Source organism: Sus scrofa, chromosome 1 (genome assembly GCF_054392235.1).
Source record: "Sus scrofa isolate SSC_HxYL_T2T_F1_AM1 chromosome 1, Sscrofa_HxYL_maternal_Yorkshire_Landrace_v2.0, whole genome shotgun sequence".
Lineage (NCBI taxonomy): Eukaryota > Metazoa > Chordata > Mammalia > Artiodactyla > Suidae > Sus > Sus scrofa.
This window is the reverse complement of record NC_139383.1, coordinates 52,114,767-52,127,554: the sequence shown is the minus strand read 5'-3', so window position 1 is coordinate 52,127,554 and position 12,788 is coordinate 52,114,767. Positions and strand designations below refer to the sequence as shown.

General features: G+C 36.6%; 1 protein-coding gene across 50 annotated transcripts in view; it reads right to left on the bottom strand.

The window, feature by feature from the left end:
* Positions 1-12,788, bottom strand: part of RIMS1 (regulating synaptic membrane exocytosis 1) — a 462,151-nt gene that overhangs the window by 130,882 nt on the left and 318,481 nt on the right. For 15 of the 50 annotated variants that reach the window (XM_021072879.2, XM_021072912.2, XM_021073077.2 and 12 more), the window contains 3 exons: positions 11,074-11,151; positions 10,110-10,199; positions 2,122-2,205 (listed from right to left, as the gene is read on the bottom strand). The exons of 9 other annotated variants lie outside the window; for them this stretch is intronic. In XM_021072879.2, the coding sequence (XP_020928538.1) occupies positions 2,122-2,205; positions 10,110-10,199; positions 11,074-11,151 (252 nt within the window). Of the gene's footprint in view, positions 1-2,121; positions 2,206-10,109; positions 10,200-10,665; positions 10,759-11,073; positions 11,152-12,788 lie in introns of all 50 variants that reach the window. 26 more of the 50 variants (XM_021072927.2, XM_084958930.1, XM_084959028.1 and 23 more) reach the window with 4 other exon arrangements.

The following is a 12,788-nucleotide window of genomic DNA, read 5'->3' as shown; positions in this document are numbered from 1 at the left end:
CTGCAAACTGGCTGAAGCTTCTGAATGAGTAAATAAAGCTAATAAGAGGTGAAATGCAAATGTTAAGTGTTCCCCAGTGGTTGCCATGGTTACCTATGAATTTAGCATCAGCTGATGCGGTAATTTCTCTCTCATTTTTATGGGCACTTTTTATTTACATATTTTAATAAATGATTATAAAAAATATTCTGTTCCCAATGGCAAAAAATCATTCTATCAAGCCATTTAAAATGTATTTCTTTTTTGTCAAACGTGGAACTTATTTATAAGTCATAATAAAAAAGTAAAATGTACGTTCAGAATTATGTGTTAAGAAGAGTCTCTAAAAGGACTGCTTCTGTTTCTAAAATCTACCTTTAAAATTCTATGAAATCAAATAACAATTTAAATACATTAAATTTTCATTAAAAGACAACTAATTTTCAACTAATCTTCATCTCATGTATTTAAGAACTGAAACTATTATTTACATTTCCATGTTGCTTATAAACTTTTTATATTTATTAAAAAGACCATCATACTTAATTTCTTATACTCTAGCAGTCATTACATAAGATGAAATCCAGAATGGTCTTTTACAAAAAGAAATCTAAGATCCTTGATGTCCATGACATTGCTTTTCTTAAACACTGTTGTGACTGTAGCCATTACAGTAGTGCACATGGTAGGGACACAATAAATATTTGCTACAATAAAAGTAGCAATGTGGATGTAAATTTTTGAATTTATTTTATACTATTATTTCAGATTCTTATATGAAAAGATGTTAAATTTAAAATTATTTTTAGATTGGAGATATTACTAATTTTTCTAGTACCAGCAATTCTATCTTAGAAATCAGAGAGTAGCAGAAGGAATTAGTTTTAAATTGTAAGTTATATTAAGATATAAATGTCTTAAAGATCAAAACATAAAGTATTCTGAAAGCTTTCATAGAATATCACCTTGGAGTCTTTTCCAACATTTGCAAGACGACTTATTAATTTTTTTCTGAGTAGGAGTGCTTAGTTTTTTTTCAAACTGAAATCCTGAAGCTATCTTGACAATTTATAGATACAGGAAATAAATTCTATCACTCTTAACTAAAGGTACACACCATTACTTTACTATATACACACATACTGAAAAAAATGTATGCTGGCATGACTAGTTGCTCTATTTCTAAGATACTGCATCTATTTATCTCCTTAATAAATGCCACCAGTGTTGACTGAATTTCTGCTTCACCAGAAGAGAAGTAGCCAAACACCCAGTAACTCTTTGTGGCCAGCTGGGAAAATATATGGCCAATGTATAACAAATATCACAAAATAGGAGAACTGGGTGAACTACACTTGAGAAAGGTAACAAAGCAATGGAAAATACATATTGTGGCACTTCTGACATCGCAGCATGAACTGGATTTAAAGCACTGATGTCATTTTTAAAAACCTACCTTCTGACTGGTCCTAGTGCTTGACAATATTTGGCTTAAAAATACATTATTCATAAAATAGGTAAGAACCAGGTATTCTACCTTAAATCAGGTAATATACTCCTAAGCCTAAACTGCATGATTAACAAGATAACCAAGGTCAAACCATCACCAGTATAACAAGGAATAGGCTTCTGTGACAGATTTTCATATATTTTAAAGCACCTGAGAATATTCATTTATTAAAGTGTAAACAAAAACAGTGGTTAATAGGTTTTTAAAAAATTGAAACACTGAAACAAATGCTCTTTACAACAGAACCCGCCCCCCCCAACCTTGGGGCTCAGCAGGTTAAGGATCCAGCACTGTCACTGCAGCAGCTTTGGTTACTGCTGTAGTGCAGGCTTGACCCCTGGCCCAGAACTTCCACCAAAACAAAACAAAAAAATCCCCCGAACCCCCAGACCTCTTCTACTGGACCCGACTTTACTGTGTTTAAACCATGCCCTGTGCATGCTAGCTTCACTTCAGAAAACATTCTGAGGTGCTTTATCAGAGATGGATGCACTGAGTTTTGGAATCACAATCTCTTTGGCTCTGGCCCCTGAAAGGAAGATGCCGTAAGCGCATGGCTCTTGGTTACCCTTCACTTGGTGGCCCGCAAGCGTCTGGAAGCCACTTGTCTGTGAGGAGGAGGTGACTAGTACCTGTCATTCTCCGGAGACGCATGCTGGATTTGAATCCTGGGGCTAGGAGGCCGTCTCCTATCTAGGGAGGGGGGCCATCTACCCCTGTTTGCCCAATGAACAAGACAGGAAAAAACAGGACATTTAGTAACTCCTAAAATAAAAGAATATATGGAACAATAGGACTGGAAAAACACCCCAAAAAGGCAAAGCGTAGATTCTTGTGCCATAATTTACTCTTCATTTTTACAAGCCTTGGGAAGATGAAGGATAATACTGTGAGAAAATAAAATGTGTAGCCTTATGTGCGAATAAAGAAACAACTAATTTGGGAAGACGTTTGAAATCTATGAAGTGTAATTTTGTTCTTTTTATATGTGTTTGTGTGTGCCTACATATCTATACAAACACACAAGTATGTCTGTAACTTTATAAAAGATGCAGCCTGAAGAATCAGGCAGATGTTTGAATAAGCTACCAATTTCATACGAGGCCTTGAAATTCCTGGATAAAGTGGCAAAGACGAGGTTGTGTGAATTTAACACAAAGCAGAAACAGAGTTTAAATGGAAAAAATAAAACTTTTCTCTAGTTTGGAAACAATAACAGGAAGAAATAACGGATGGAAATGCTACCAGCGAAGTCAGGCTTTCTTGGGGAAAACTGCAGGGTTAACAACAAATGAAAAAATTGTGAGCCAAAAATGTTGATGGATAAAAAGTGGGAAATATAGAAAAATGCCATAAAATAGCATTACCTTTAAAAAAATTCTGCTACTCTTTACTTGCAAAAGTATCTCAGTTTTGTTTTCTTACATCAGCATGTACAATACTGTATTTATGATTAACGGTTAAGTGAAAGTTTGAAACTTGGTTCATTATTGGGTCAATCCTGAGATTCTGTCTCTGTATAACCACAGATTACAAACATCCAGGCAAACACTGAGAAGAGGCAATAAGGGACAGAACAGACCAAATTTGGAAATTTTAATATATTAGACATGGACATTTTAAGCAAGATAATTTCTCTGCATATTGCTTCCTTATATGCGATAAGGAGTAACTGAATGGGGTTTAGGATTCATCTAACTGTAAGATTTTATAATACTCCAAAAAAGGTTAGTCCTAACATTTTTTAAAGCCATCCTTCTTTGCTGTTAATAACTTGGCTTCATGGATTTCTTAGACAATCTGAACCACGACAGCAGAGGGCTATCAACATGAGTCCAAGGCATCTTTGGTCAGCAGATGCTCAACTCAGACAGCCCCAAGGAGCCTGTGGGTCATCACTCAGCTCTGGATGGACAAACTTGGCAGGATTCAAGGAGGGCTCTGAGGAAGGGTTGAAGCAAGTAAGATCCTCCCTGCAGGATATGGGAAGGAGAGAAAGCTGTGTGGCATGTCCTCCTGAATGTGTTACATCTTTGTGAAATGGAAAACAATTTGCATTACTTTCAAGTTATTTAATTATTTTAAACTATTGAAACAGTTGGCCAACCCAATCAGAATGCTTTCAAATGTATCTTTTCACTTCATTGGCTTTTGTGTGGCAGATACAATAAAGAAAAATATTTTCAAGAGAGCTGAAGATGACTACAGCTATAGTATTTTCTACATGAAATAATCCTCAGTCGTGAGAAAACTTGTGGTGTTATTTGAAAAAGAAATCTAGAGTCAATATGGTTTTCTTTCAACATTTTTGAAGGAATAAGTAATATTAGCTTGATAGGATTATGAGTAACCTTGCTTCTTGGGGCAAAATTCCAGTCCTTGTGTTTACTTAAACACAAAAGTAAAGAAAAAAGCAAAGAAAAATATTATAATTATGAAACATGCAGTGAAGGCTATGAAGGAGAGAGGTGTACATTTAGAAACAAGCCATTGTTAATGCAAGCTCTTAAAAGGTAATTTTGAAGAAATATTTAGCGTCACACATGTTTACCTATATACTCAAAGTCCTTCTGAATATGCTGATATGTGGTACCCATAAAATAAATGTTTGCTTTTCAAACCTCATATCTTGGTTATGATGAGAACAGGATCAATTTATAACCAAAGAACAGCCACTGCATTTGTGAGCTCTAAGTACACGAGCACTTTATATGTTTTTAAAATGTTTTTGAAATGGGTGCAACTTTTTTATTTGTTTGTCCTATCACAGAAGTAAAGGACCAAAATTCAAATCTTTACTCCTTTATCATTAAGCAAGACACACACCTTCAAGTTCCATTTTCATTCTAGAAGCTACCATGGCAGACTACATTGGTTATTAATCATGAAATTGAACTAAAAGAGCCCCTTCTTCATTTCTCCAAACTATTTTGCCTGCAAGTTACATTAGTTACCTTATTAGTACTTTAATATCAGATAGTCTACTCATTAATCCAGGAACATCTATTTGTTGGGAGCACACCCTTTTCACTGGGCTCAAAACAGGAGGACAAGGGTGACTCTGGTGGCTACAGGATTGTAGGAACAGGCTGAGGGCTCCCCAAGTAAAGCAACTAACAGTGCTTTACTTAGTTGTGTTTTGGCATTTATATCAACTATGCCTAGCACAGAAGAAGTAAACAATAAATATTTGCAAATACTTAAGTATACAATAAGAAGATGAGATTTTGAGGTTAGGAGGTAATCCTGTAAGAAATAAGGAGAAACTTAACTAAGAACCACTGATAAGATACAAAGGAATTCAAATTGACACTCCTCAGTAAGCAATTAAAAGGTTCTTCACTGTGGCTCCTCCTCCCAGCACCGAAGTACCTTAAAACAAATGTGTGTGTCTAATTGTGTGATTAATACACATGCTTGCATATGTACGCATCTTTCAATGGTGCATGTCTCTTGGCAGAACATAGCTAAGCAGCTTAATTGTCTAAAAGAGAAATTATACGGAAATACTAATCATTCATTCCATAAACAGCACACATAAAAAAAACCAAAAAACAAAACTATCTGTGAAGTTCTGTAATATGAGAAACCAAACCTGAACAAAGGAGATAAGTGATGACACAGGACGTATTTTTATTGCCTATCCCACTATTCATTTAGTCCTTTAAAACACTTTCCCCAATACTGTTTTAAATGGAAATTAATATAGGTACTTATATTTTGAAATAAGGTTTACTTATTTCAACTCAAGTTACAGTTGTTAAGTTTGAGGTAGGAACTTCCTTTCTCAAATGCCTCACACTTCCACGTGGACAGAAACTCCAAGTCATGCTTTGGGCCTCCCTCCATCCCAAGGAGGGAGACTTTGTGTTAAAGAGTCAGGCACAGATGACTTAGCCCTTTTTGGATTCATCCCCTCAAGTCAATCTACCTGCAAATAGCAGGCACCACAGCAAACAGACTTGCATGGCAGCCTGAAGACAGAAGGCCTGCACCTGCAGCAGAAGCCACCCATGGTTCAGAAAGCTTGGCTGCCTCTGGGTTGAATTATTAGCAAGCTTACAGACTTGCTCCTGAACTTGCTCACTGTAATTGTAATGATAATTAGATCTCTCATCTTACAATTCCTGCCTCTCACTCACAACTGGACACACATTTCGGAACAGAAAATAAGTGGTGTTTTTAAGTTCCTTCAAGTCCGCCAGTGGAGCATTTATTACGTAAAAAATAATAATGCGATTACAAGGACAAAAAGGATATGATTCCTGCCCTCAAGGAGCACAATAAGTGGAACACACAAACACAGGACTAAGTGGAACAGAATGTTTTCATAGATGTATATAATATTACACAGGCCCAGAAAAGAGTTAATAATTCTGACTGGAAAAGAAAGGAAGTACCTGGGGAAGAGGGGAAAAGGTTAAGAAAAAGTTTTACAAAAGATACAGTTATTTGACTTTCCTCTCTGAAGAATGAGGAGAATTTTCAGATACACTGCGAAGGAAAAACAAAACGTATATTCATTAAAAAGACTTGAGATGCAAACTAATAAAAAAGATTAATAGAACTTATGAGAAAATTAATGGGGCAAGTGTGACATCAGAAATAGACTAGAGCTAGGGAGTTCCTGTCGTAGCTCAGTGGTTAACAAATCCGACTAGGAACTATGAGGTTGCGGGTTTGAGCCCTGGCCTTGCTTAGTGGGTTAAGGATCCGGCGTTGCCCTGAGCTGTGGTTTAGGTCACAGACTCGGCTCGAATCCCGTGTTGCCGTGGCTCTGGCGTAGGCTGGCAGCTACAGCTCCGATTCAACCCCTAGCCTGGGAACTTCCATATGCTGCAGGTGCGGCCCAAAGAAAGGGCAAAAAGACAAAAAAAGAAAAGAAAAAGAAAAAGAAAAGAAAAGAAATAGACTAGAGCTACAGTATAGTCAAGGGGAGGGGTCTGTTCTGGAGAACCTTATCGAATGAGAAGAAGGGGCAGAAGAAATATTTCCAAATTATGTGGTTGGTTACATGTCAAAGCCAACAAATTAGAGAAATGTCTAGGAAGAGTGCATTGTCTGTAAAAAGATATAAGGGGCTTAGTGAATTTGATTTAGACCTCTGATGCACACAGAGAGGCAACCACTTAGAAATTTGGGCTTAGTTTACAGCAGAAGGTTTGGCCTGAGAAGTCACAATGGAGCATTGTGTCTGTATGTATTAGAGGGGCAACTTTCGATAGACAGGATTTCAGGGATGGAATGGGGTGCAAAAGAGGAAAGCTGAGGGTGAGACAGGGAGGAAAAGGAGCCTGTAAAGAAGACTGTCCCAGAAACGAGGTGTTAGGAAATCTGTAAAGGGTGCTTAAGAAAGGAAAAAAATGTTCAAGAGGCAGGGTAGTGACTATAACGTGTTGTAAGATGCTGCTGGACAAGGATGCGCCTGAGGTATCCCATGGCAGGGTTTTAGCATGACAAAAGGGGCAGAAATCAGGTTGCAGGATTTCCCAGGAGATAAAAAATGGGGGCAGTAAGTATAAACTATTCTCTGATCAGTCTTTAGTAAGGCTACGCTTTCTGTCAAAGGTCAAAGAAGAAGTTAAAACATCTGAGAAACAGGATTATTCTTCAGAGTTCTAAAAATCATTGTTTCTGAACATTTAAACATACTCTGTTTTAAAACCCAGGAAAGGGAAGTTTAGTAGGCTTAAAACTCACTCCCTCCTAATTGGGAAACACAGGGGAACTGATGACCTGAAGCTGACTCTGACATAGATGAAGAAAGGTACGATGAGCTGGACCAGACCTCCTTGTAAACATGCACTGGGATTTGCTAGTGGAAAGGTCAAAGAGTCCTTAGCTATTATATGTCTTCAGGAGGGTTATACCTAGGCTTTCTAGCTCTTTCATTGTAAATAAACCCTGAATTTCTTGACTGGACTGGGCAATGGGATAATCCATATGTAGTTTTACTAGTTGTGTGATCAACCGAATATATAAAGGAGTTGCTCAAACAAGGAAATGATTTCCTTTGCAACCAGTGATTCCACTAGGATGTCTCCAAATGCATCTGTTAACCTGGATCAATCCATCCCCATAGGGAGAAAAGGCAGATCTGATGGGTTTGGAGTCTTCAGGAAAGCAACATGCTGACTGTGCCTGGGACCCCTTCGTCTTGGGATCATTAGTGAGGTGTGGTGTTGTGCCCTGGGCTGGCTTTAATAATTCCATCCTCTGAATTAACAGAGAACTTTATTTGCTATAAAAGTTAGTGAGGATACTTCAGAAAAGGGCATTAAGTAAGTATAACATCATATAAATGTTCACCAAGATGGTTTAGAATCAGCGAATTGTTTAACCTCAATATGTCACAAAGTTGTGGAAATATGTCACTTTCTCAAGAACATGAAATTGTTTCTAACACAAATTTCCTCTAACGTGTTTCCTATTGCGTATAGATAGTAGCAGTAATCATCTCTCTGGTCAATCAGGAAATGAAGTAACCTGGAAAACCCTCAAAGCTACCCCTCTCTACTCTCTTCACACCTTGTTGGGTAAACACAGGTGCACCTTTCAAAGAGCACAAAGTCCCCACTGCTGCTGTTCCATCCTGTCTCTAAACTGCTCGGAGGTCTGTCTGTGCACAAATGGGCAACATATACACCTTCCGTAATTTTCCTGATAACAATGCAGCTCGCTTCATTTTCTTCGTGAAAAGAAAGCAACCCCGATTAATTAAAGATCATTAGTGATACCAATTCCTATCTTTCCTTTTTTTAAAAATGGGAAATTTCTTTTTGGTTGATATATGGAGTGGATGTACGTTTCAATCACATTTCTTTTTCTTCTTTCAAAAGTAGCAAAAGTGAGTGCCCTTGGGATTTCACTATGACCTGCAGAATAACTGTGGCCAGATTATCTGTTTACAGATTGACCTGCTTTAAGGGTATTATCCAAGAGGTTAAATTTACCAACACATAGACTTGTGAACTCTATGGCTTCAGTGTAACAAGAAAACACATGCTGCACAGGCTTCAGCAGAGGAACAAAACTGTGCTGTCCAATGCAGAGCCAGAAGCCACTAGTGGCCACCGAGTACTGTGAAAAAAGGGAATGCAAACTATCTCACAACAGTTTTTAATTGATCGCATATTAAAATATTTCAGATTGATACTAAAGTATGAAGGTTAATTTCACATTTTTCACATGGCAAGAAGAAAATTTTAAATGATACATGTGGCTCAAATTATATCTCTATTGGATAGAACCAATACAGATGATATTTAAGATATGAGGGTACTGCTGTAGTCAGAAGACTATCACTTTAGACTATCCTTATTTTCATACTAACAAGAAACGTAAAAGAGAATAATAATAACAACTAAAAATATTAAATTTTTTCTTGATAATCTTGTATTTAATTTGAGGGGGAAATATATAATAAATGAGAATAATTAAAAAAAATTTCACTTGTGATTTTAGAAAAGTCCATAGTCAATTCAACTAAATTTTCTATTACAGATGTAACGAAATACAAAATGTAAGTTAGATCCTATTGTTTTCTATTACAAATTTTGCTAATCTAAAAGAATACAAAATTAAAAAGTAGATTTTTTTTTTAGTTAGACTCTTATGAGGACACTAAAAATGAGTAGTTTACCTGTACCTAGTTTTCATTTCCAGAAATAACCATCTCATAAATAAATGAATAGAATCGGACTAGAAAGATTGCTAAAGAAAAGCTTGAAGCTGCCTCTGAAGAGGAGGAAAAGGGGGTTAACATTAGCACCACTGAACATTTTTCTTCAGGATTTGTGAAGAGGTGGCCTGCAAATTTCCACTGAATGACTTCTAATTGAAAAGATCTAACATTTATAACCAAGACTATCAACTATAACCAATTTATTGGAATAGAAAGTTCCACTGTAATGGAAAAATCAGCTGCCCACAATTAGGAGACAGTGTAATACACAATCATTGAATACCTTTGAGCCAATCAATCAGTTAAAAGTATAAAGCAAATTTATATACGTATGTGTGCATATAATGTGCATTTATTTTTGTAAGGCATCAGGAACTCTATGATAAACATACCATTTTGTTGTGAAAATATAATTTAATGCAAAACATGACCTCTATCAAACAGCAAGTTGATTTTTAAAAATGAATATAGATGTATGAGGGATGATTCTATCTAAATGAGACTCTTGTGTTGAGTTTATGGAAAACTGTTATCGAAGCTATACATACTATTCCTCTGCAGAACTACTAGGAAAGTTATCTTCCCCTCCAGACAACTCACTGGCCCTTATAAAAATATCAGCATACTGAAGGCTCCCTGAGTAGGTGTAAAGAAAACCATTTAACAGCAACAAAAGGTAAGAAGCAGCAGCCATAAGCAGTTACAAATCACATCACACCATTTGCAACAACATTCATGGAGATAGGTGTATGTGTGTCCTCGGCTCATCCACATACACATATCTCTACACAGACGTGTACAACAAGGGAGGGAAATGCAGACAGCCAGCAAAGTGAACATGGATGGATAAACCTGTGAGACAAAACAAACAAAGTGGTGGAAAAAGAAATCACTAGTACAATGTGACAGGAAATTAAGAAAGTCTTTATCATATACCTTTCTCGTTCTGGTGAATGCAAACTAGCATCTGGTCTCAAGCAGTTGGTACTAGCACTCCTCGCCCTGTCAAGGGAGGGCTGCAGGTCACTAGTGCCAGTGCATTGCATCCAGGGTAGAAGAGAAAGACAGAGAAAACAGAGAAAGGAAGACCAGTTAGAGAGGAAAGCATTGAGTCATGTCCCCTTTACACAAAGCGCAGAATCTCTGCGACTCAGTTCATAAGGGTGTGAGAGCTGACAGGATGGCAGTGCACAATTTTGTTTAGAAAATGAAACTAAACAAAGATTATGCTGAATTGCTGTGCATAATTTTTTTTTTTAAAAAAGGGTCTCAGACTGAAAAAAAAAAAAAATGAGGCTAAGTCACACCTACTTATGAAAAAAACCAGATACAGAAAGCACTAAAACAAAATGCCTAGAACTTCGTTACCAAGGACAGATGCCACACCAAAACAAAATGAAGGACAGCAGAGGAGGAAAATTTTACAACTCAGCTACTGTGGTTCAAACGCTAGACAAGGGAGGTGGAAGCTACCACTTCCAAACGTCCTTACCTAACCAGTGTCTCATCAGTAAACCTCAGTGCTCTCGAGTGAAAGCATTCATGGTGGAGGGGTTTGGTTTTAGAACGTGCAGGCAGAATTGAGCTTCACAAAGTAAAATTATCCAAAAATAAAATAATATAAAATTAATTCTCATAAGTGAAATCAACAAGTAAACCAACAAATAAATGACAAAGAAGACAACAGCTAGCAATCTGATATTTGAGTAAGAGGAGTTCATTTAGAGAGATATTTGAGGATAGGTTTATAATTAAGGCTATTTTGAGACATTATTCATGTTCATGTATAATTAATTTTAAGAGGAAATGCTAATGCTTTATGAGAATGTAAATCTACTATTTTAAGTAGGAGAGGGATTAAGGGTAGTTTATAACTGGGACTCACTGTCATGACTCTTACCTGTAAATACTCCAGTGAGAACAGTTCTCTAATAAGGGCATCTTGGGCGGTAATGTTTTATAGTGCCTAACATGATGTCTGGAACGTGGCAACACAGACACGCAGGAAACAGAAAAATATATATGAAGTGAATTTTATTAGGATAGGAAAAAAGCAGGAGACCTATAAAGCTACAAACACAGATGGATTTTTTTCTTTTGCTCAGAAAAAAACACATGATTATTTGAAAGTAGAATTAGAATAATTAAATAATGGAATCATAGGCATCTGTCTTCATCATTAAGATAAAGATTCAAAACTAGAGTTTAACAGTCTTAATTTGAAAATGATTGGCTAACTACCCTCTAAGAATTAACCAACATGAAACTTACTATTTAATATCTCATTTAATATTCTGCTAGCAAGCAAAGCATTGACCGGCATTTCAGGGACAGGGCTGGTCCTGGCGCTGATTACAGTAAAGGAAGGCAGATCCAATAAAAGGGTGATGCTGTGGGGCAAGTTCTTTCCATTTGCAGCTTCTGGAGACAAATCTGTAGGTCACATTTATCACTGGAAATAGGGTGAGATGAGCATCAGCTAAAAACCAGAATATGAATTCTGATTTGGCAGGAGATGGCAGAAACAAGGCCCAACAGCATCTGAGTTTCTTTAAAACCTATGAGAGCTTCTGGACTGTCTACACCACCAAGGGCAAACAAAGTCCAGTCAATTGATTTTTGGATAATTTAATAATGTTTCTACAAATGCAACTGTTGATTCTGAAAATCTATTGTCCATGTTGGCTTACATCAGAGCGTGATCAATCGGGAATGCAATAAAGATTTGCTGAGGACATACTAAATATAACACCCCACTAGTTAAATCACATTTATACTAACGGTTCAATCAGGATATCTCTTACAGCTTTGGTTTAAAAATAGAGAAATGGATTTTATAAGAGGGAATAACAGGGGTGACCTATTTTAAATTTTGGAAGGGGTCAGACACATGTTCTCCAAGGAAATATCTGGGTGAATTTTAAACATATACAATTTTCTAAAGAGTAATAACCTGTACTTTTGTTCATTCATTAATCCATCCATTCAACTAATACTTGAAGATCTTCTATAGGCATAGAAATAAAAGTAATAATATCTAGTTTTTATAGAGTACTTAAGTATAATATAAGAACTTTATGTATGTAAACTTTGATCTGTGTAATAGTCCCATAAGACAGGAAATATGATTATACCCATTTCATAGATAGAGAAACTGAGGGATAAAAAAGTAAATGGTTTGTCTAACTTAGGTCAGTATTTTTTTAAGTGGCAATGAAAGGATTCCACTCCACAGTCTGATTCCACATCACTCACCTCAAAACACTAACTTACTACACTTACTAAGGGCAAAAATAAAGAAACAAATATGAGGAAATAACATTAAAAATGTATTAGAGTACCACATTCAAGCACAGATGGAGGGCACTTTTTCTGAAGCAAAGGATTCAGCCTGCCTCACAGAAAATAGAATCTTGAACTCCTTACTTTGGTAACAGGTTGCTATATAACTTTTCTAAGCAACTGGTTTAAAAGTGATTTTCTTGGGAAGGCAGATTTGCCATTCATGGGCTGTGAACCTGGATAATTCAAGCGAAGTCATCACACCTTTTACTATATCTCTAAGATGGGAAAAATAACAATCTTTAACAGGGGTGCTGTGAGGATTAAGTGAAA